Source organism: Hipposideros armiger, unplaced genomic scaffold (assembly GCF_001890085.2).
Source record: "Hipposideros armiger isolate ML-2016 unplaced genomic scaffold, ASM189008v1 scaffold_310, whole genome shotgun sequence".
Lineage (NCBI taxonomy): Eukaryota > Metazoa > Chordata > Mammalia > Chiroptera > Hipposideridae > Hipposideros > Hipposideros armiger.
The window spans coordinates 731,883-754,616 of NW_017731660.1; the positions used below are offsets into that span (position 1 = coordinate 731,883).

The window sequence follows — 22,734 nt, forward strand, 5'->3', positions numbered from 1 at the left end:
GCGACGGCATAGACCGCAGCCCCTGTGGCAGTGGATTGCCATGGGCTACCTACCATATGTAGCCAGCAGCCAGTGTGAGCAGCCAGCAGCCACAGTGAGCGGCCGTCCAGAAGCCAGCGACTGATGTGCCTCGCCCGGGAAGAGCGCAATGATGGTGCCAACTTGGGCCAGTGAAGCAATGTCCTCCACAACTAGACTGAAGAACAAAAGGACAGCAACTTGTCTGTTCCCCTTCCCCCAATTCCCCACACTGTTCCCATCCCCCAATTCCCAATAAAAATCTTAAAAAAAAAAAATTTAAGAAGGGGGGGAAGGTGAAGGGGAATAAGAGGTCCAAATTTCCAGGTATAAAACAAATAAGTCATGGGATGTGATGAACATACAGCATAGGGAATATAGTCAATAATATTGTGATAGCGTGGTACGGTGTCAGATGGCTGCTGAACTTATCAGGGTGGTCACTTCTTTAAGTATATAAATGTTTTTTTGAAAAATTTTATTGGGGAATTGGGGGAGGGGAACAGTGTTGGGGAATTGGGTAAAGGGACCATCCAAGTTGTTCTTCTTCAATCTTCGTTGTGGAGGGTGCCAGTCGCCATCCGGCTGCCCATCGGCAGCTCATGGCCTCTAAGCTCAAGGTTCTGTGGGCCCATGTAGGAGTCGAACCAGTGGCCCTGTTGCTCAGAGCTCGTGCTCTTAAGCCAACTCTTAACCAACTGAGCCACTTGGCTGGCCCTAAGTATATAAATGTTGACTAACTATTTTGCACACCTGAAATTAATATTATATTGTATGTTAGCTATATTTTAAATAAAATCTTTTTTTTAAAAAAGCTAATTTTATTTGTTAAAAAGAGACTCACATCTGAACTTAGGTTTCCTCCTAAATGTTTGCTTGCACATCAGGCAGGACTTCCCTCAAAACATCACTGACATCGTCTTTGACTTTCCTATTCTTTTTCTCGGATCACCTGCTTCTTGTATGTTCTCATCTGAATTGTGTGACTTAGGCAACAATTCCCTCCAGATAACTTGCTTGTATAAAGAAAAAACATTATCTTTATGTCTGGTCTTGAAATCAGAAGGACAGTAAGAGTAAAAGAGAAAAGAAAGAGGAAATGAAAAGCAGCCATATTGTTTTATTTCTAGGGACCTATTCACCTCAAGCCCTGAGCTTCATACTCCAACTTCTTCCTCCTCTCATTCCCCTAGATTCCTCCTCCAAACCAGGAACCACCTACATTTGTGACATCACCACTATTGCTAAGCAACAGACTCGGGGTTCCACTCCCCCATGAGCCCTGGGAGAAGCCTTGGCTTCTCAGAGAAGGAAGGCTTTTCTAGCGCTCAGAGAAGGAAGCTTCCTAAAGGAGGACAGAGGGAAGAAGGTGGACACCATGCTTCGACTTGTCGTGGAGTCAGCCAAGATTAACCCGCCCCTAATCCCCCCACCCAAACCCTGCGTAACCGTCTACTTCAGAGGTGAGCACCAGAGTCCTGGATGGGAGAGAGGCGCCCCAAGAGGCAACACACATTCAATGAAAATAGAGTTGTCGGTGCCCTCCTATGTGAAAGATACCCTTCGTGACAGAAAGCTGAGGTAGACACCCTTCATTTCTTCAAAACTGATCACCTTTTCTGCTGTTCTTTCTCTTATGACATCTCTGCCTCCCGCTTATTCCAGGGCATGGCTATGGGAAAAAGAATCATTTAAGACTTTTCTCAAATTATTAATCTCAAACTTCTTCTATGAACAGAGTTGTGGCACAAAATCAGATTTAAAGAAAAAAAAGTACCTGCTTTATAGGATCAATGTGAAGATTTAAAAAGCTGATATACGAGGTGTGATAAAAAAAATGCGATGAATGTTTAAACTAAAAAATTTATTATAGTAAAAGACACATTGCAATTAATTGCCCTCAAAATACTCCCCTTCACTTTGAACACATCCTATCGTTCTTGCCACGAAGCAGTTCTGAAAAGTCCTCCTTTGTGAGTGTCTTTAGTTGCACTGTCATGGCAGCGTCCATGTCCGTCGATGTCCTGAATTGATTCAAGATGTTTACCTTTCATGGTCACTTTGACTTTGGAGAAGAGCCAGAAGTCACACGGTGCCAGATCCTGTGAATAAGGTAGATGAGGACACACCATAATGTTTTTTGGGGTTTTTTTTTACCATAATGTTTTTATTTGACAGAAATTGCCATATCAGAAGCGATGGTGACATGCAGTGTTGTCATGATGGAAGATGAAGTAAAGACACTCACAAAATAGGCCTCCCAGAACTGCTTCAGAAAGTGGCAAGAATGATGGAATAAGTGTGTTTGAAGCGAGGGGGAGTTTTTTGAGGGGGATTAATGGCAATGTGTCTTTTACTGTAATAATTTTTTTTTGGTTTCTTTTTTTAAGATTTTATTGGGGAATTGGGGGAGAGAAACAGTGTTGGGGAATTGAGGAGGGGTCCAGCCAAGTTGTTGTTCTTCAATCTTCGTTGTGGAGGGTGCCAGTCGCCATCTGGCTTCCTGTTGGCAGCTCGTGGCCTCTAAGCTCAAGGTACTGGGTTCAGTCTTAGTTGCGGGTGGGCATAGCCCACCATTGAACAGGCAATCTTGTTACACCAGCTGAGCCATCCTGCCACTTGTTGGCAGCTCAGTGACAGCTCAGTGTGGGCGCAGCGTCACTGGCCCATGTGGGAATCGAACCGGTGGCCCTGTTGCTCAGAGCTCGCACTCTTAAGCCAACTCTTTTTTTTAAAAGATTTTTATTGGGAAATTGGGGGATGGGAACAGCGCTGGGGAATTGAGGGAAGGGGAACAGAGAAGTTGCTGTCGTTTTGTTCTTCAGTCTAGCTGTGGAGGACGTTGCTTCACTGACCCAAGTTGGCACCATCATTGCGCTCTTCCGGGGCGAGGCAGATCAGTTGCCGGCTTCTGGACGGCCGCTCATGGTGGTTGATGGCCGCTCATGGCGGCTGCTGGCCACACACGGTAGCCCATGGCAGCCCACTGCAGCAGGGGCTGCAACCTACGCCGTCACCGGCGACCCTTGGCAGCCCAGCTCCAGGTTGAGCTGTTGTTCAGCATCTTAGCTGTAGAGGGTGGTGTCACTGGCCCTCATATGTGGGATCTGAACTGGGGACCTCTGGCGTCCCAAGCCAGTTCTTAACCAACGCGCCACTCGGCCGGCCCTACTATAATAAATTTTTCAAATTTAAACATTCACCATATTTTGTGATCACACCTCATATGTACAGCTCTTTGTACAACTTCTAGTAATTGCTAAAGCCTATTAATTACTTTTATAACCAACAGAAATTTATTTTTTTCAGAAACATAATGCAAATGAGACAAGTTTTACTGTCTCCACTTTTTATAGATAAGGGAAAAAGCCCAAGAAAGGTGGGGAGGGAGGGGGTGAAAGGGTTTGTGAGAGAGAACGCAAGAGATTAAGTTAGCCTTCATGAAGAGCTGGGAGCAAAAGGGGAGGAAGGAGGGGAAATGAACTGTCTGTTGGTAGAGAGTCTGGGGAGGTAGCTACAGGCAGATGAGGTTTCCAGGAAGAGTGGGGAGGGAGAAAATCGGGGCCAAAAGAAAAGGACACAGTAGTTTCTATAAGAGACATGAGTCAAGAATGAAATTCCTTCCATTATTTTTCTGGTCTGTGAAAATGTGCTTCCTGAACATGACAACACTCAGAGACTGAATGTTAGGACTCAGGGCCCACAAGGTGACGTATGTCCTTGGCCTGACTGACTAAATTTACCTCGAGCCAGGGAACAGCCTTGAGCTCCTCTCCCTGATTCCCAGCCACCTTCCTAACCACCTCGTGGGCACCATCTTTCTCCTCCTAGAAATATCTCTTACAAAGATGCCCAAATTCAGAATCCAGGGTTGACCCACAGATTTACTTATAAATTCTTATAATTGAATACTTGTTTGATATTTTTTATTCCTTTTTCACCTGTCCTTCTCAGCCCTTCTTTCTCCATGTACCATCCACTACACTGCACCCTTTCCCAATACCTAACAGGCGCTCTCCAAGTAATTTAGCAATTTAGAGGTTCTCTGCAGGGCTACAGACAGTTGTTAAAGATATTTTTGGAGCAGAGGCATTTTAGTGGATGAAGCGCTCTCGACCCATTAGAGGTATTGTCGGGTGTCTCTGGGTATACTAGGCTTTGCTCTGGGAGTAAACCTCCGTGCTTGAACACAATAAACATATACCTTTTGCTCACACCAAACCCTGTGTGGGTGGTGCTGGTCAGGCAACTCTTCTGAGTAACTTAGAGACCAGCCGCTTGCTGCTGGTGGCTGCAGAGTCATCTGTACCCCGCCCCCTTGCACCACCCGGCCAGCATATCGTGAGGGTGGGTGTGGGGAGTAGGGAGGAGAGTGGAGAATCTCCTGGGAGAATTTAGGAACCAGGACTGGCAGTGATGAGTGTCGCTTCTGTGCCTCTTGGGCCAGAACGAGTCACACGGCCCCACCTGGCTGCAAGGTGGCTGGGAACTGTGTACTCAGGAAAAAAGGTAATGAACACATAACATTATCGGCCACGCAGGTTTATGTTACTCATAAAAAGTGAGAAATTTTGAAACCCCCGGAGGAAGAAAGAATTGGTGTCATATCATAGCTGCCATGTGGACTTCGAGTTTATTCTTGGAGCATACCCACTCAAACTTGGATTTTGACATATTTCCTACCACCAATGCCAGCCCTTTGGTGTCCTTGCAGATGTCAAGAGGAAAACTCGTGAGGTAGAAGGAAATAACCCCATATGGAACGAGGTAAGACGCACCAGGGCAAGCCCAGAAGAGGCTGTGACATCCCAATAGTGAGGGTGGGTCAGGCCATTCTCAGAATTCTAGGGAGAGGAGAGGGGGCCTCACAAGCTTTTCCTAAGGCTGGGGAGTAGCCTCTAAGCTGATGAAGCCTGAGGGCTAACAGCCACATCTGTTCAGTTTTGCCCAGGCCCCTCTTATTGGTGTGGCCATCTTGTTCAACCAGGCCACCCTGATGTCCCCAGAAACCTGAAGCAGAGACAAGTCTCCCTGTGCAGGACCCCCTCTTACCTTCCATCCATCCATGCCTCCCTGCCCCTTGGTCTCCAAACCTCTTAACATGCTCACGATACTGCTGTTCAAGCTGTGGGGGCCCAGGTAGGATGCCCAGCACCTTGGTGAAAGGTAGCAAATGCCACCCTTTGAGGAAATTAGACTTGAGGGAGGTTCCTCAGGTCAAGAGAAAAACAGTGCCAGCCCATTGTCTCCATCTTTCCTCATTTCCTAGAAGGATGGGAAGGGGAAGGTAGAGGAGGAATGCTGACCTCTCTGTGCCTCCCACAGACCCTAATATGGCACCTCTGGAACCGTCCCCTACAGAATGACTCTTTTCTGCAAGTCATCCTTCGGGACTTGGGTTCAACAAAAAAAGAAAGGTGAGACAGAGAGGCACGAGGAGCCTGGCCCTCCAACCAAAGATACAACAAATGCTGCATCTCCTGTCTCTAATCCATAACTCAGACACAAGGACCAGAACTTGCTCCAGCCAGCTACTGCAAGAAAAGGGGGGCGGGGCAGTGGAATTTGTGGAAGGGTAACAAGGCTAAGAGTGTAGATCAGCTACAACTAGGAACCTGGGAACCCAGGAATAGCAGTTCTGAAGCCAAGAGAATTTCAAATCTCTGCCCCTTTCTGTCTGACCTTGCTTCCCACCAAGGCCCCATTCAGCAGAGACTGCTATCCACTGAGACAGAAGCTACGGCACCTCAGGTCAAAACTCCTCAGACAAGAGAATCTGATTGACCCAACTTTGGTCAGATGTCCACTCCCTGGCCCAATCAGCTGTTACTTGGCACAGTTTCCATTCAAGAGTCTGTGGGAGCAGAACTCCCGGGAAGGGGCTGGGCAGGCCAGAGCCAGCAACTGGGGTGCCCACTGTCCAGTGAGCCCCAAAGCCAACTCACAGAGAACTGAGAACCCTGCGCCTCTGGTGGATGCTCTCCATCACCGTGTCCCTCTCTCAGCCTCTCTGTGGACAACAAGGCCTCTAGGATAGAAAACCACCTCTAGATAAAGTCCTGCCTGGGATGGAGAAGGCTAACTCTTCCCCTGGCTCAGGCTCTCATACCTGCTCCTTGTCTCCCCAGGTTCCTTGGCCTGGCCACAATACTACTCAAACCCTTGGTGAAAAAAACAAGAGAGGTCCTTTTTGTGAAGGACCTGACTCTACTCAACCATTCCATGATGCCCACAGATGTGAGTCGGGCCCCAGGAGGGGTGGTTGGAGGTGTGGGGACAACCAGAGAAGCTGGGCTACTCCACTCCAGCAGAGGCCCAGTGCCCCCACCCAGAGAGCACTTCCGGCCCTGGTGGATCCCATCACACTGCCATCATGTTCCCGACTTCCCTATCCCACCACCCAGACACCCATTTAGATTACTTAGTTGATTGTCCACTGAGTCAGTGACTGTGCTAGGCCTGGGATACGATACGGAATGAAACCCACGGTCTGTTGGAGAAGGCACCACTCACAGTGACCAATGCTCCAGCTCACGTGTACCAGGGTGAAGAGAGCTAGGTCACTGAGGTCAAGAGGGAATTAATGAATTATTCCACTCGGGAAGTCATGGAAAGGCTTTACGGAGGAGGTGATGAAGATGTGTGGAAATAATCAAAGACCAATCAGATGAGAACAAGCAGAAACTATGTATTCAGAGCTTTCTATAGTGAGGGAGGCAGCAACTGTCCCTTGTTTTTGGCAGGAACTCAAAGATAGGCAGAGGAGAAAGACTTATAATGGAAAAAAGGAAAGGCTCCAGGTGTGCCTTGATTGGCAGCTGTTGGCACAGGGGATCGAGGGAGGGCTAATAGAAGCCAGGCATCCTATGTGATTGGTTAGGGGGTGTGTATTTGGTTTTCTCTGGTTGGTCCTAAGCTGTAAGTGGGGACAAAACTTAGGGAAGCTGTCAGTTATTAATCAAGTCCTGGCCATTTGGGGCTGATCAGTATTGTATTCTGGGATTGTTGATAGAGCTGGTGGACTGACTTCCTACAAGTCTGGCTTATAGCAGGCTGGCTTCTTGGGTTGCTTACTGTAGATAACTGGTTGGTTTCCTGTGCTGAATGCTGCATATTGTGGATCAGGGTTCCGTTTTCATATATGGTCTGTTCAGTTTCCCAGATGCATGCATCTTAAGGAAGGGTGTGAGTTTGCCCAATGGACAGGAAAGGAAGACCGTTCCTGCAGAGGTATAATGTCACGTGTGAATGCTGGAGGGAGAGGGGCAGCGCTGCGGGTTGAGGAGGGCAGGCTGCCTGCACGGCTTGCACAGGGGGCAGAAGGGTGAGTGAAGAGGAGTGGGCAGCCAAGGACCAATGGTGAAAAACTTTGAGGTCTATGCTGGTGAGCTGTGACTTTACTTTGATTGTTCAGGGCCCTTGGGGAATGTTTAGGAGCAATCCTGGTGATAATCTCGAGGATGGATAGGCAGTAAGAGCACTTGTGGGCAAAAGGTCAGTAAAGAGGCATTTGTAGGAGTTTCCACATGAGGTCATGAGATGTTGGGCTAGGAGAAGAGCTGTTAGTATCAGCAGTTCTAGATTGGTCCAAAGTCACCTCTCCCTCTCCTCCCCACCCTGCTGCATCCTCTTCTGTCACCACCACTGCCGCGTGGCTCCTCTAGTCTCCAAATTCTGTCCACTATAACCCACTGCTTTCTCACCTCCCTGCACCTCAGACTGTATAGGTCCCCATGGTATGGCCCTGCCCTGTGACCAGCCTCTCTACCCAGGAGGACCAGGTGTGAAACCACCATGCTGGGCTGGGCGCCGCCACTGTGACATGGCCACAGATCACACGGTCTGGCTTACAGTTCCCCTGTCTTTGCCTTGCAGTGCACTGTCACCCTACAGGTGGCCTTTATGACCAGCCAAGATATTGAGAAGACAGGTATGTCCTTCCATGGAGCCTCTCCCCAAGCATAGCTGGATGGGCTCTTTGGGGCCTTTGAGACCCATCCCTTGAGGCCTACAGAAGGACTCTGACCAGGTTAAGGTCTAGAGGCCAGTTCTCCAGACACTTAGCTGAGGCCATCTGCCACCCCAATATGTCCATTTGTCATCTCTAGACATAAGACACAGCCTCCAATGGGTTGCAGAGGGAGGTAAGGATGGTCATTTCCAAGACCCCTATGTGTGGAGAGTAGGGCCTGGAGTTACTGAGGTAGGAGGGGGCCCATGGAATGTTCTAGGGAGAGCATGTGATCATATTGGGTCTTGGCCGTGTTTTCAGCTGGTGAGTTGGGAAGGAATGATCAAATGGGGAAAACACCTCCAAAAGTCCTTAACCCTCTGTGCACTCACCCTGCACTGTGTCCCCCCAGGGGATGAAGACCTGGGCACAACTGTGCGAGATGCAGCCAGGCAGAAGCTGGTGGCTCCCAACTACACTGTGCACAAAGAGCTGTCCTCAAAGCCTCAGCACTTTCAGGTGAGGACCTTCGGGCTGAAAGCGCACGTGGTTGGCCTGACACCCTCACTGGTTCCCAGGTTTTTACCGCCTTTCCACCAGGTTGTGCATGGCAGAAGGTTGGAGCTTCAGGCCAGGTTCTAGGTTCTCAGAGCCTCATCACATCTCTGCTCCTCCCGGGGCCACCCTGGGGAACCTATGTGTGTGGCTGAAACTAGAGACACTTCAATGGGGCAACAGGAGGCACTGAGGCTGGGCCCCAGCTGGCCTTGGCAGTGGCCAGGGGGCTGAGCAGAAGGCCTGGCCTCTACTTTGGAGTCCTCAGGGTTGTTGACAACAAAGCTAAGCCACAGGCGAGGTGAAATCAGCTGTGTGGGAGAGGCTGAGGAGAGTTTGAGGGACCCACGGGAAGGTCCACAGGATCCACAGTGAATTCCGGAACCCCCAATGCCTCTTTGTCCTCTAGCCGGTGACCTAACATTTTTGCCATGGTTTTGCCTGTCCAGCCTGCCACTTGTTCTGGAGCCTGGGGGATCATCCTTGACTGCCCCTCTTCCTCACCCTACTCCTGCATCCGGTCACTGGCCAAGGTCAACTCTTAGTGTCACCTGACGGCACCCACTTCTCCATCCTACTTCCACTCCTGGGCCCAAGCCACTATCATTGCTTCCCTGGACAACCTTGATAGGCTCCCCGCAAACTCCTGGCCTCCAGCTCTCTCTTGTCCATTCTTCAAAGTGGTCTTTCTCATCATGCCATGCACCTGCTTAAAAATGAGGACACACCAGTGTCTTCAGGTAAAATCCCAAACTCCTTACAATAGCTTCCGAGGCCGTTGATACTTCAAGCCTGCTCCTCCAAGCCATTTTGTCCCCTGTCCCTGCCCGCCCCCGCCCTGCACTAGCATGCTGGACAACTCGGAGTCCCTGTTCTCAAGTGTCTCTCTAGCCCCCGCCCCCGCCTTTGCACATGCTGCCTTTGGAATATCTTCCTTCTCCCTGTTGTCCCCACCCCCTTTCACCAGGCTAGTTTACCACGTGCCATAGGTCAGCAAGAGCACGTCACCCCCTTCCTGTGTCCTAGTGGTTAGGACAAAATACTGACATGAGGGCTATTAGCCTGGTTTGGCCACTCTGCCTCTGATAGTCAGGTAGCTGCATGACTGTCAGTCCCGGAAGGGCCCTGGATTTGATGGAGACACAGGAGGCCTCATGGAGAATGGCAGGACTCATGGTGTGGGCTGGGAACACTGTGTTTACTACTCACAGTCAGACGACAGCCCTCCGACTGCCTTGCTCACCGCTGCCAGCCTTCTCCCCCGGGCTCAGTCAGCCTGCACCTCAGTGGCTCCAAGTTGCTCTTCTCCCACCCGCCTTCTAATTCTAGGCTCAGATGTCACAGTCCCTTTACTGAGTCTCAGGAAAGCACATAAAAGCAGCCAAAGGAATCACAAATCAGATCACAGGTTCAACCGCATGAAGCTTAAAAAATGTCAATTCCTGGGCCGGCCGAGTGGCGCGATGGTTAAGAACTGGCTTAGGACGCCAGAGAGCCCCGGTTCGGATCCCACATATGAGGGCCAGTGACACTGCCCTCTACAGCTCAGATGCTGAACAACAGCTCAACCTGGAGCTGGGCTACCGTGAGTCGCCAGCGACGGTGTAGGCAGGCTGCAGCCCCTGTGGCAGTGGGTTGCCATGGGCTACCATGTGTAGTCAGCAGCCAGTGTGAGCGGCCAGCAGCTGCAGTGAGTGGCCATCCAGAAGCCGGCGACTGATCTGCCTCACCCGGGAAGAGAGCAATGATGGTGTCAACTTGGGCCAGTGAAGCAACATCCTCCACAACTAGACTGAAGAACAAAAGGACAGCAACTTGTCTGTTCCCCTTCCCCCAATTCCCCAGCATTGTTCCCATCCCCCCAATTCCCCAATAAAAATCTTTTTAAAAAAATGTCAATTCCTTAAAAAGATCACAGACAAAAATAAAAACTAACAAATGGAGAAATCACTAAATCCACAGGAAATGAAAAGGGCAGTGCAGTGGAGGCGACAGTTCCAGAAGGAACCTTGGCCATCCCCGGGCTTGTCTCCAGCAGGTGGACCCAGCTCCTGCCAGCCTCTCCCTGGGTTCCCCTTCTACCCACAGGAGATGTTTCTCATCACATTTGGTTGTTTTAGAGAAGAGTCCCTGTGAGAACGGGGAGCCTAGGTCCCACGTCAGGGTTGCATTTTCTCCCCGTAGGTCCGCGTGAAGGTGTTTGAAGCCCGCCAGCTCATGGGCAACAATCTCAAGCCAGTGGTGAAGGTTGTTATCGGAGGACAGCAGTACTACACACGGATCAAGATGGGGAACAACCCTTTCTTCAATGAGGTGGGTGCACGTGCCCTTCAGAGCTAAATGGGATTCTTTGGCCAAGTGGGCCAGTTGGACTGGGCGTCTCCTGCAAGCAGCCGGCCAGCTTGGCCCTTCACTAGGGTGTTTTCAGTCGTTCCACAAACTTGTCCTGAGCGCCTGCGGAGGGTGCAGCACTGTGTTTGGCACTGGGACTACAGACAGAATAACTGGCAGGAATTCTTGATAGACCTGTCAACATGGGTGTGGCTGGAGAGGAGTGGTCAGAGGGGAGCCTGCAAAATGCACTGAGGCCCGTGATGGATAGCACTTGGAGCCATGGAGGGACTGAAACAGGAGAGTGGCAGGGCGAGGTTTGCACTGGGGAAGGGAAGTTCTGGCTACAGCAGGAGTGGGGTGGAGTGGTGGACTGACAGGGCCTTCTTGAAGGACACAGAGGCTCCAATCTCCATCACAGGCAGCTAGCTGGGCCTGGAGCTGCTCATAGCAGGTTCTCTAAGGATCCCCAACCCCTGCCCTTTATCTGGGCAGAAGACCCTCCAGGAGCCTGGCAGGCCTCTGCTTACAGAGCAGAAGCATGAGGGTGGTATATGCTCAACATTGTGGAAATGGGCAAATGATAGGAAGAAGCCAACCGTTCTACGCCTTGCATGAAGTGGTGGAAGAAATGTCATCCTTTCCCACCCCCATCCTCTCCTTCAGATCTTCTTCCAGAATTTCCATGAGGTTCCTGCAAAGATTTTTGACGAGGCCATCTTAATCCAGGTGAAGAGCCAGATGAGATGGGTCCACTCATATCCCACCCCAATTCTGGGAAGGATTTCAATCCCCCAGCCCTACCTTTAGTGCCACAGTCACTTCAGATGGCCTTTCTGACCCCAAGGCAGCATCTCCGCCACTTTCTTAACTCCCCTGCATCCCAGACATTCATTCATTCATTCATTCAATAAATATGGAATGCCAACTGCTAGGCCCTGAGCTGAGAACTGAGGTGAACAAAGCAGTCCCTTTTCCTGTACTGGGACTCATGCACCAGAGACCCCTCAAGTGTCCCCTCAACGTGGCACATTCCATTCCCTGGCCAGGGGGAGCCCGATAACAGTGGTGAACATGTGTTTATCATGTGCCTCCTCTATGCCCAGCACAGGACTAGGGAGAATGAGGAGGCCTCCCTCTTGAAGAGTGGGAGTACAGGCACGTAGGAGACAACCAGGGTAGTGGGCAGGGAGAGAGTCCAGTGCAACACTGCCTTTGTGTTGACCTTTGGGTTGACCAAGTCGTTGGCCTCTCTAATCAATTTCCTCATCAGGAAAATGGAACTAAAAACCTGAACCTCACAGGGCTCCTCTGTGAATTAAAGGAGAAAACCTATGTGGCAGTGTTGGCTACTAGGAAGCATGGAGTAAACCCTGAGAATCCTGAATGGGCCCTTACATTTCCTCCCGTGGGGGTGGAGGCAACTGTTGCTGCAAATAACCGAATAACGAATAACGAATAATGGAGCTCTTTTGGAAACTTCCCTGCAGGTGATGAATTCCTCAGTGATGAGATTCAATTCAGAGATTGGGAGATTCCAAGTGAGCACTGTGGAAAGGAGGAGGTTTGGGGAGCTGGTTAGAGCCCTACCCGGGGCTCCATGCACGAGGCCAGGGGAAAGGACTCGGATTTTCATGCAGGAAGATCCAGATTTGGGTCTACCTAACTACCTACCAAGCGGTGACCTTAGACAAGTTATTCTGAGCCTCTACTTCCTCATCAGTAAAATGAAGGTGATAATTTACTAAACCACAGGGTCATTGTGTAACACTTATGAAAGAGCTAGGTGCCATGTTCAAGTCCCCACACTTATAATACGACGGATGCAGTTCAAACCTCTGCCTCCAGGAAATGGAAGCACAGGATTCTAACAGGCCAACTTAGTCATTGGAGAAGCCCAGAGAACGATTGCTGTGAGGACAGAGTGAAAAGGTTTGCTTTGGAAAGACACTGCTGGGAGATGAGGAAAGTTTACACAATCATGAGGGGCTACGCGAAGATCCCCCAAATCCAGGAAGATCAGGAAAAAGGAAGGGTTGCCAGGATAAATACTGGATGCCTGTTAAATTTGAATCAAACAACAGATACTTTGTCAGCAGAAGTATGCCCCAAATATTGCATGACTCCTCACAAAATATTGCAAGGGACATACATATACCAAAAAAGCAGTCAACTGTTTATGTGCAATTCAAATTTAAGCAGGCATCTGTATTCTTATTTCCTAAATCTGGCAACCCATGGAAAAGGGCCTCACCCTTGGAAAATGGCAAATTTAAGACAAATCAATGTTAGGTTTCTTTCTCACTACTGGTAATAAGCACAGGAAGAGTCATGAGCTGTCCCTCCCCCACCTCACCCTCAGCTGCAGCACAGGCTTACAATTTAAGATTCTAGAGAGGGTAGATGACAGGAGGTCAAAAACATTGTGCTTTTGACAAAGGCCATTGTGCAATTTCCAGTCAATAACCAACAATATGAACTGTTCAGTAAATTACAGAGGGCAGAGAAAATCTGAGCTTTAAAAAAAAAAAAGTACATATTTTGGAAAATTTCAAACATACGCAAAGGTAGAGAGAATAGTATAGTTTTACTTCCTACGTCCCCATCACTCAGCTTCACCAACTCATTGCCAGTCAGGCTCTATCTGCACCCGGCCCACTTCCCCTCCCTCACTGGGATATTTTGAATCACATCTCAGACATGATATCATTTTATTTTTAAATATTTCAGAACACATTTTTAAAACATAAAGATTTTATTAAGCATAACCAGTACAACTATCACATTTTAAAATTTTTCTAATTCCTGGGTAGCATTAAATATCTAGTCAGTGTTCGAATTCCCCTAATTGCCTTATGAATTCCTTTTACAGTTTGTTCAAATCAGGATCCAAACCAGATGCATACCTTGTAGTTGGTTAAAATTTATTTTCAGGCCTCTTATTCTGTTGACCCCACCCTCTTTTTTTTTTCTTGCAATTTATTTGCTAAAGAAACTGAATAGCTTGTCCCATAGCATTTCCCCCAAGCCTGGATTTTGCTGAATGCATCTCCAGGGGATCAGTTCACAGGTCCCTCTGCCCAGTATTTCCATCTAGAGGCTCCATCAGACTTGACTGAATTATCTGGCAAGATGAATTCAGCAGAAGGCACAGAATGTCAGCTGGTCTCTCTTTTTAAGTTGTTAACAGCTACTGATGATCACTGCCTAGACTTATTGCTTTGTTAGAGGCGACTGAGTTTTATTTTGTTTTGTTTTCTTCCAGCTTTATCGAGGTATAATTGACATATAATGAATTGCACATATTTAAAATATAAAATTTGATACATTTAAAAATATGTACACACCCGTTGAACCACATCATAATCAAGATAATGAACATACGTATCTATCACTCCCCAAAATTTCCTTGTGCCCTTTGTAGTTCCTCCCTGTCACCTCAGTCAGAAACCTTCTCCCAAGGAAAAGGGTAACCCATAGTCTGTCTGCCAACTCCTCCCTTGACCATCCTCTTCCCCAGGACAGGACATGCCCTCGCCACCTGGGCATTAAGAGTCGGCGCTCTGTTGGTTAGCCAGTGCTGCGTGGTGGGTATGGATCCCTTCAGTCCAGGCCTCCTTGCTTACTGTCTATAAGGATTTGGGCATCTCCCCTCAAACCCAGTATCCTCTGTAGAGTGATGGTGATATTGGGCCAACTTCCAGCTTGTAAAGTTTAAAGGAGTCAGGGCAGGGCGAGTGGTTAGTATTGTCATCAAGTTAGTTGGTATTACAAATCTTCTTACTCCACTCTTGTCTTTTCAGACAGATATTGGTTTTATCTACCATTCTCCAGGTAGGTAACAGTTGTTGCAAATATGTGTGTCTTCTGAGAAAAATCAGACCAGGTGTCAAAACATCACCAAATCCCTGTATGTTCAATACATGGGGGGAGAGTATTCGAGCGTGCCAATTATTTTCTGTACTTGATGCTATTTTACTGTAATTTACAGTATTTTATCTTGTTTTATAAGAACAATATCTTTCTCTGCAAAATTCAAGGCATCCCTTTGGGTCAAATGCTAACCTTTTACTGCAGCCTTGGGTTGAATTTCTATTTTCAAGGCCAGTGTTGGGGGATTGAAGTTTGAGTGGAAGTTTCCTCTGTGACCTGGCCATAACATACATACCAGGTTGAGGTTGGGACTTAGGGTTGGGGAAAATGCTTGCCTCTCTCAGACCAGGACAGTAACAACTGTAGGTTCCGAGATGGGAACGAGGGGTCCCTATTTCTTAAAGGCAGTAGCTGGCAGCCTGGTGTGTATGCTGTCTTGGCTTCATGGTAAGAGCCATTCCCATTTTTCTACCACTGGATGGGAAGCAGAATATATGAGACATGTTTCCACACCCCTATCCCATGCAAATAAATACGAGTTTCAGGGGAGAAGGATGGAGACTGGAGGCTGGTCTCCCATGGACCCTCTGCCTCTCCAGGTCACATACTCCTGAGGAAATGGTTAGGCCTCTGCCAGCCAAATGAACCCAGCAGTGGTGTGAGAGGCTACCTGAAAGTCACCATCTGTGCCCTCAGTGTTGGCGACCAGGCCCTGGTGAGGCTAGCCCCCACCCCAGTAACATTTCCTACCTGGCTGCTCCCATGGGGCACCCCTGGGCCCTCTAGGTGGCCACTGACCTTCACATGCTTTCATTTGTCCACTGTGTCACTTTAGGGTTGTCCACTTGTCCTGTTTCAAATGGAAGGTCAGGGAAGCCAAATCTGGCGGCCTTGGCTGTGACCTCCCCATGATTCTGACCCTACCAGTCCTCTGGTCTCTCCAGGTAGATCAAAAGCTGCCCTATGGGGTTGATGACACCGATATTCAGACCTTCAAGTCAACAATGGTTCCAGTCAACATGGCTTACTTACAGTTCTTCATCTACTGTGCGGAGGACCTTCACCTCAGTGAGAGTCAGGGTGGTGGGGAGAGAGCGGCCTTCAGGTTCCCTACACAGGCACCCTGGGTCCTCATGGAGCTGCCCTGTTTCATGTGGGCACCAACCTCCATGGTGGAGGGTGGAGGGAGAGGGTGAGACTGAAGTCCACCAAGAGTTGTTTTATGGAGGCCCCATGGACACCCTGACCTATCCGATTCTCAGGTGCAGGGGTTCCCTACGCCAGCCCCCACTCTGCTGCCAATATGGGTCATGACACAGAACAGCACATACAGACAGAGCAGAAATGGGAGAGGTCTCCCCAGAGTGGGGAGGGTTTTCAGTTGTTCTGTCACCTCTCTATTTCTTCCTCCTCAAAAAAAAAAAAAAAAAAAAAAAACAATTGCTGCTATCTCAGAAATCTTTTAACTTCTTGTTCACAGAGAAACACCAGTTAGTTAGTCCTATGCTGGAGGTGGAACTAATTGGGGAAAAGGTAAGTGTGGAAAGGGTGTGAGGCTTAGAGAAATGGTCACCTAGGAAAAAATAGTGTGGGGGGAAAAGGCTGGGTTGGTGGGCAGGACCCCAGGGATCATATCCCAGCTTGTCCATTAATGGGCAATGGGATCCCACTGGATCAGGACCTCTGTGAAGGTGCTGTACCCAGTGCCTCTCATGGAGAAGACACCCCCAGAAAACCAAAGGTGCAGATGCCCAATGAGTGAAATGAAACAACATGCGTGCAGATGACCATTATTGAAACAGCCTCAGTTTTTTCATCTATAAATTGAAAGTTCTGGGCAAAAGAATTGTGGATATTCCATGAACTTCTGTAAATAGAGTTGCTTTTTCCAAAGTGTGTTGATGGATGTAATGTGCAATAAAAAGATCCTATGTTCAAATTTGGGGAATGCTAGGTTCAAGTTAAATAGGTTTGCCTCCACATTTATAAACCACCATTCCCACCATATTCTACCTGTGAGAAGAAGTAACTAAATACAGTCCATACATAAGGGGAGGGCGCCTAGTGTCCACTTTTTGAAGGGAGGAGTACCAAAGGACTGGTGCCCGTACCTCAGAACCGTCACCCCAAGTGTGGTTTGTACGCCAGATCCTGGTGAGATGATCGTGGGTGGTAGATGGCACACATTTTTCAAAAATTTTAATATTTCTGTGTTTTTCTGAGTATGTGTTAAAAGGTTTAACCAGTCCAACTAACCCTTGATTTCACCAACATGATTGCTTAGAATAAGGCTAGGTTTATAAATGAAGTCAAGTGATGCTTCAAGAAGGGGTGCCATGTGTGCTGCTGCCATCAGCACTGTTTCTGCTCACTTTTCTGTTGGAATCTTAGAGTTTATCTCACAAAATCTATATTTGTTTATGTACTCACATAATAAAATTAGAACCTTATATCTATTTAATAATTCAGTCTATTGAAAGCTGATTTAAGGACAAATATTAAGTAATCTGGACTTCAGTAGGTACACAAAGGACTGAAGTTGTAGCTGATGAGAAGTTGTTCATGTGTCTTTAGACCAGGGATTCTCATGATGGACACTGCAGTGTCCCTCCGTGGGCTGGACTGGATGGGCTGGAAGGTGAGGCCAGTGGAGGGAGGAGGGAACAGTCTGGCACTGACACTGCTTTGGGATGTTCCCAGCTCAAGACACAGGTGCAGACCCAAACGGATAACCCAATCTGGAACAAAATCCTGACCTTCCAGATTCAGGTATTGTCGTCCCATCATGCTTGCCCTCCTCTCCTGCCTCACAAATGGAAGGGACATTGGGGTGTTGGTGTGTGTGGTGGGTGTGGGTGGACTGAAAGGCCAAGAAGCATGGAGGGGGAGGGCTCTTGCTGACAGGGAGCATGGGCAAGCCCAGGACTATTGGAAAACCTTACTTTATCCAGTGTTAAAAAATGAGTGGGCCGTACAACTGAACTTTACAGAAAATGTAAATATGCCCTTTCACCTGCATTAAAAAACACACCACAACAATCACTTTAAAGACATTCTAAACTATGTTATGCATTTTCTTATTTCCTAGGCCAAGTGCCCTGAATAGAATGACAGCCCTTTGTTGATGGCCTAGAGGCACCATGGGCACTAGTTTTTATTCTTAGTTATTATTCTGGGCTACATGTGGTCCGGGCTATTCATTCATATACTGAATGCCCCAAGATGCCCTTCTTTGTGGGGTTCTGTAGTTTTGCAGTCCTTCTCAGTCACCTGTCAGCAATGTTTGTGATGCCAGGTGTCGCCCAGCCCAGGAGCCCGGCTTCTGAGAGCTGTGTGCAGAAAAAAAAAAAAAAGGAGACAGCTCTGAGAGAACTTGAACACTGTCGTGAGTGCCAGTGGACAGGACTTAGGGTGGCATCTATTTGGCCGCCCATAGAGTATTTGTTTTCCTTATTCCTTACGTTTGTGTGATGTGAAGTTAGCTACCGAGCTTCCCTCCCCACTCCTGTGGACCCTTCTCCTTGCTTCTAGAAGCTTCCCCAATCTGCCTCCTAGTGAATCACTTCTAACCATTCCTCATAATCTCTACATTCATGGGTGATTTTATAGACTCTTTAAGTAGGAAGAGAGTTTAGAGGGACCTAGTCCATTCTAGTCCCCCACCCTGGCCAAATTCCTTCCTACCTGTCCTAGGCTATAATAGGGCTCATAGCCAGGCCCCCCCAGGTGCTGTGTGGATGCTCAGAGCCTTGGAAGTCCTCCCTTGTGTTCAGCTGCCGTCAGACTCAGAAGCAGTGGCACAGAATCAGTCCCTCCTTTGAACCCTGAAAGAGACCTTCCAATGTCTGAAAGAGTCCACACAGCCCCCGGAACCTCACCCATTTCTAGCAGAACTCAGTGTCTAGGGCTGAGGCCACTTGGATGCAGGCCTGATTGTCACTAGCCCTCTGGAAATGCAGCAGGCATATGTGAACCTCACTCTGATGTGGCAGGATGACCACACAGATGGTAGCATCTGAGGCCAGGTGGTCAGGGCCCCAGCAAGGCAGGCTGCAGGGGGAGTGCTGCTGAAAATGCGGGTGTGCCAGTTTACTGTCCAGGGGCCCCAGGACAGGAGGGGAGTCAAGACAAGGAACTGGGAAAGGGGACGATTCTAAACAAGGTGGATGAAAGGTGGTTCAGCCATAAATTTGAACTTGGAGGATTCATAACTTTGGAAGACCTGGATGTCTGACGGTGCCCATCCCTGTACTTCCAATGTCCTTCCTTAACCTGGGCAATTTCTTCATTTCTTACTACCCAGCTGCCCAACTGGAAAGCCCTTTCCCTACCTCCCCTTGGACCCCAGCCTGCACAGCAAGGGGAGAGTTGGACGGACAAGGAAAGTGGAGAACAAGGAGGACTCCCAGCCGGGCCCCAGGAACTGCTGTGAGGGGAGAAGAGGCCCCAACTGAGAATATGGGGGTCCAACTCTGGCCTCAACCCTAGCAGCTGTTTTACAGATGCACTTTTTTGTTCTCATAACTGAGAGAACCCTGTAGCAGATTGGAGATGAGACTCAGAAGCATGGGCTTCAATCGTGACTCCACCCTTCACAGTGTAACCTTGAGCAAACCCTTCTGCCTCTCTGGGCCTCATTCCCCCTCTGTAAACAGGGACAATCCCAGCACTTGCTGGGTTATGGCAGAGGAGTTAGGAGCTCTGAGGCTGCTTCAGCTCCTGCATGTAACATGAGAACCTCAGGAACTCAGCTTCTCTGCGCCTCAGTTTTCCTGTCTGAAAATGGGACTAAGAACAGCACCTGCCTAGTGGGGGTGTTGGGAAGGGTCACTCAGGTGAATTCAGGCAGATCATTCAGCAGGTCAGGAGGCACAGGAGCCCCTCCCCAGACAGGCAGCCATTGTTATTTACCCTCTGAGGAGCTACATGTCCCACTGTTTGAAAGTTAACACATTCTAGGCCCACAACTTTCCCACAAGATGATTTGGTAAACATGCATTCAGACTGTGCAGGAATAATTGAGCAGTGCAGCATCAAGTCCACAGTCAGGTTGGACCCAAGTATCGCGGGTCCTGGGCTTAGTGGACCATTTGAAAAACAAGTTAGTGGACTATTTGCGTCAAATCATGGGACACAGTCCTAGTCTCTCCCAGGGCCTTGCAAGGGGCCCATGCCAGCGGGGGCCCAAAAGCCAAGGGCCCAGAAGCTCCCATGGGAAATCTTGGCTGTAGTTAAATGGCACATTGGTAACTGAGTCAGGCTTTGGAGCCAGACCCAGACTTCCTAAGTCTTGCGGTCTCCGAGAAGACCCATCCGCCAAGTAGGAGCATGCACCCACTGCTCCTCTCACCTCCCCCCTGCAGCTGCCCTGCCTCTCCAGCTACATCAAGTTCAGAGCCTTGGACTGGTGAGCGACTGTGGGGAGACTAAAAACCATGCTGGGAGGAGAAGATCAGAGCCTGGCCAGAGGGTCAGCCTGCAATGTGTTTCTCTCCAGCTCCAAGAGCAACTGCCGGGATGAGATTGGGACTGCCAGCCTGTCTCTCAACCAGATCTCGTCCACAGGAGCAGAAATGGAAGGCAAGCAAACCCCACCCCACCCCACCCCACTCCTGCACCTCTTCCCCTAGGCCTTCCCTCTTACCCTCTCTCCTTGCAGGAATGTACTCTGGCTTCCTACCCTGCTTTGGCCCCAGCTTCCTGACTCTCCGTGGGGGTAAAAAGGCCCATTTCCAGATCCAGGAAGATGGCACTGTAAGCTTCTCATGTCAGCTCTAAGGAACAGAGGAGATAAAACCAACCATGTGTGAGGCACTGGGGCCCCAGAGATGCCTGGGGAGGACCTGGTCCTGGTTCTGTCCATCACATGAGATAGAGGACATGAAGCCTGTACAAAAATAGCCATGGATGTATGGGACATGTGCTGTGGCAAAAGAAAGGAAAAGATGGGCACTGAAATGAGACCTCGGGTAAGATTTTCAGCTGGTGGAAAGGACCTATGAGACAAAAGAAACACAAGTAAATGCAGAAAAGCATTTTTATTTAGGTCTGGTGACAAATGTCAGAAAGCCAAGTCCAATTGGCTTACAAGAGGAAATGGGGCTGGGAAAAATTCTGAGTGAGGAAGAGGCAGGCACGGGTACCTCAGTGCCACCCGAGGACTCTCACTCTCTCTTCATCTCTCACCTCTTCTGCTCTCTAGCCTGGGCCTCATTCTTTTCCATGGCAGTCAGGTCTGGGAATGTGGCCACAGGAGCCTCTAACCAGGAAGGCCAAGGAAGCATTGTAATTGGCCTCCTCAGGTTACATGTGCTCCCCTTGGGCCAATCACTATGGGCAAGGAGGCAGGGTATACCCTGATTGGCCAAGCGAGGAGAGCACACTCAGTAGTTATCACAGTTCCCTCCCATCAGGAAGCATTTATGGGATGAGCAGGCAGAATGCCATAGGGCTGAGTGGGTTTAAGAGTGCAGAAGAGGGGTCAGGGCCCACTGTCATGTCAGGGGTCTGGAATTCCTCCCTGGGTCATGGTCAGCTCTGGGCAGGAAGTCACTGGACAACTCTGTCTTTGCTGCAGAGGTGTCGGGAGATGGGCCTGCTCTGTTTTTCTCATCGTGTTTCTCACTGTTTTCCTCCCTGTTACCTTAGAACATCCCCAGCTCTGTTAAGGATGGTTTGGAGTATCGAGGCCGAGTCTTCCTGGAGTTAGTCACCCACATCAAGTCCCACCAAGACACGACAGTGAAGGGCCTCTCCCAGGAAGTGACTAGTGTAGAGGTAACCCAGCCAGAGGGAAGGGGCCCTCTGCCCACCTGTCGACTATTTGTCCCACTTCTGGGCCTGGCCATAAGCTGAATGCAGTGATTGCCTGTGAGGACGGTGGTCAAGCCGTGGTCAAGTTGCCTGAGTCTTTACCGAGTTGTTATGGCTTCACGCTGTGCCAAATCCCAGGTGGCCAGGGGACCCAGTCAAGACAAGATAGGGCTTCAGCTTAAGAAATGTGTCATCTAGTTAAGGAGAAATGTTCTAAAGAACATTGTAAGGAGTTTAGATTTCTTCCTAAAAGCAGGAGAGGGCCAATGAGGCAGGAAAGTGTTAAGAATAGATAGAGGGGAGTAAGGTGGGCCACCCACTTACTCAAGAGAAATGGGGTACAGTCACGGAGAGGAGAGCTGGAGTGGAGGGAGCTGGTTCCAGAGTCCCTTTGGAAGCAGAATGATCAGAGCCACTGACTAACAGGACATAGAAGTAAGGCCAACTCCTTTAAGCTGACATCTATTTTCTGCCTTGGGTGGACAGGTGATAGGGCGGCTAGCCCCAACACGGGCCCCCCGAAGGAGGAGCAGGTCTCAGAGAGATGATGAACCCCACCTTTGACCTGTGCTTGTGAGACCAGTCCCCAAGGTTGCTGGACAGACGGGTGTGCCACTAGCACACCAGGATCTGAACCACAGTTGTGGGGGACCTGCCCAGGGGGAGTAGGCAGAGTAAAAGGAAAAGGGAGCTGAGGCCTAGGGAGCAGGTGGAGGAGGGGTTTGCAGAGGGGCGAGGTGCGGCAGCCTCTGGAGGAGAGAGCTGCAGAAAGGGGCCATCAGTGACCTGAATGAGGTGGAGAGAAAGGGTGAGGACTCGAGAGTGTCCGGCTGGTGACTGGAAAGACACACCGGTAGCCTTAGATCAGGAGAGAAGCTGGGTGCCATAGTGGGAAGGAGAGATCACAGATCATGCATGTAGGTAAGTGCATAGCCACTTGGCTGGAGAGTGAAGGGAGGCAAGATCAGGTGGTAGCTAAATAGGGGCTCTGAGGGAAGAGGGGGATTATGTTTAAGGCAGGGAAGGCCTGAGCTACTGAACAGACTAGGACGATGCAAGAGTAGGGCTGAGGTTGCCAACCGAAAGAAGGTCTAACGTGATAGGTGGAAACCCCGAGCAGATAAGGGGCATGGTGGAAGGAGGGGGCTCAAGAAGGGCCAAGAGAGGATGTGGGAGTGTGTGCAACTGCCACC

General features: G+C 49.3%; 1 protein-coding gene across 1 annotated transcript in view; it reads left to right on the top strand.

Annotated features, from left to right (window-relative positions):
• The first annotated feature begins 1,396 nt into the window (after nt 1-1,396).
• FER1L5 (fer-1 like family member 5) overlaps nt 1,397-22,734 on the top strand; it is a 48,376-nt gene continuing 27,038 nt past the window's right edge. The window contains exons 1-18 of the mRNA XM_019660081.1: nt 1,397-1,481; nt 4,733-4,785; nt 5,344-5,435; nt 6,147-6,255; nt 7,894-7,948; nt 8,382-8,488; nt 10,709-10,837; nt 11,522-11,584; nt 12,346-12,396; nt 14,659-14,689; nt 15,328-15,443; nt 15,673-15,796; nt 16,209-16,261; nt 17,429-17,497; nt 20,092-20,135; nt 20,226-20,308; nt 20,388-20,482; nt 21,377-21,505. Of these exons, the coding sequence (XP_019515626.1) occupies nt 1,397-1,481; nt 4,733-4,785; nt 5,344-5,435; nt 6,147-6,255; nt 7,894-7,948; nt 8,382-8,488; nt 10,709-10,837; nt 11,522-11,584; nt 12,346-12,396; nt 14,659-14,689; nt 15,328-15,443; nt 15,673-15,796; nt 16,209-16,261; nt 17,429-17,497; nt 20,092-20,135; nt 20,226-20,308; nt 20,388-20,482; nt 21,377-21,505 (1,488 nt within the window). The remainder of the gene's footprint in view (nt 1,482-4,732; nt 4,786-5,343; nt 5,436-6,146; nt 6,256-7,893; nt 7,949-8,381; nt 8,489-10,708; nt 10,838-11,521; nt 11,585-12,345; nt 12,397-14,658; nt 14,690-15,327; nt 15,444-15,672; nt 15,797-16,208; nt 16,262-17,428; nt 17,498-20,091; nt 20,136-20,225; nt 20,309-20,387; nt 20,483-21,376; nt 21,506-22,734) is intronic.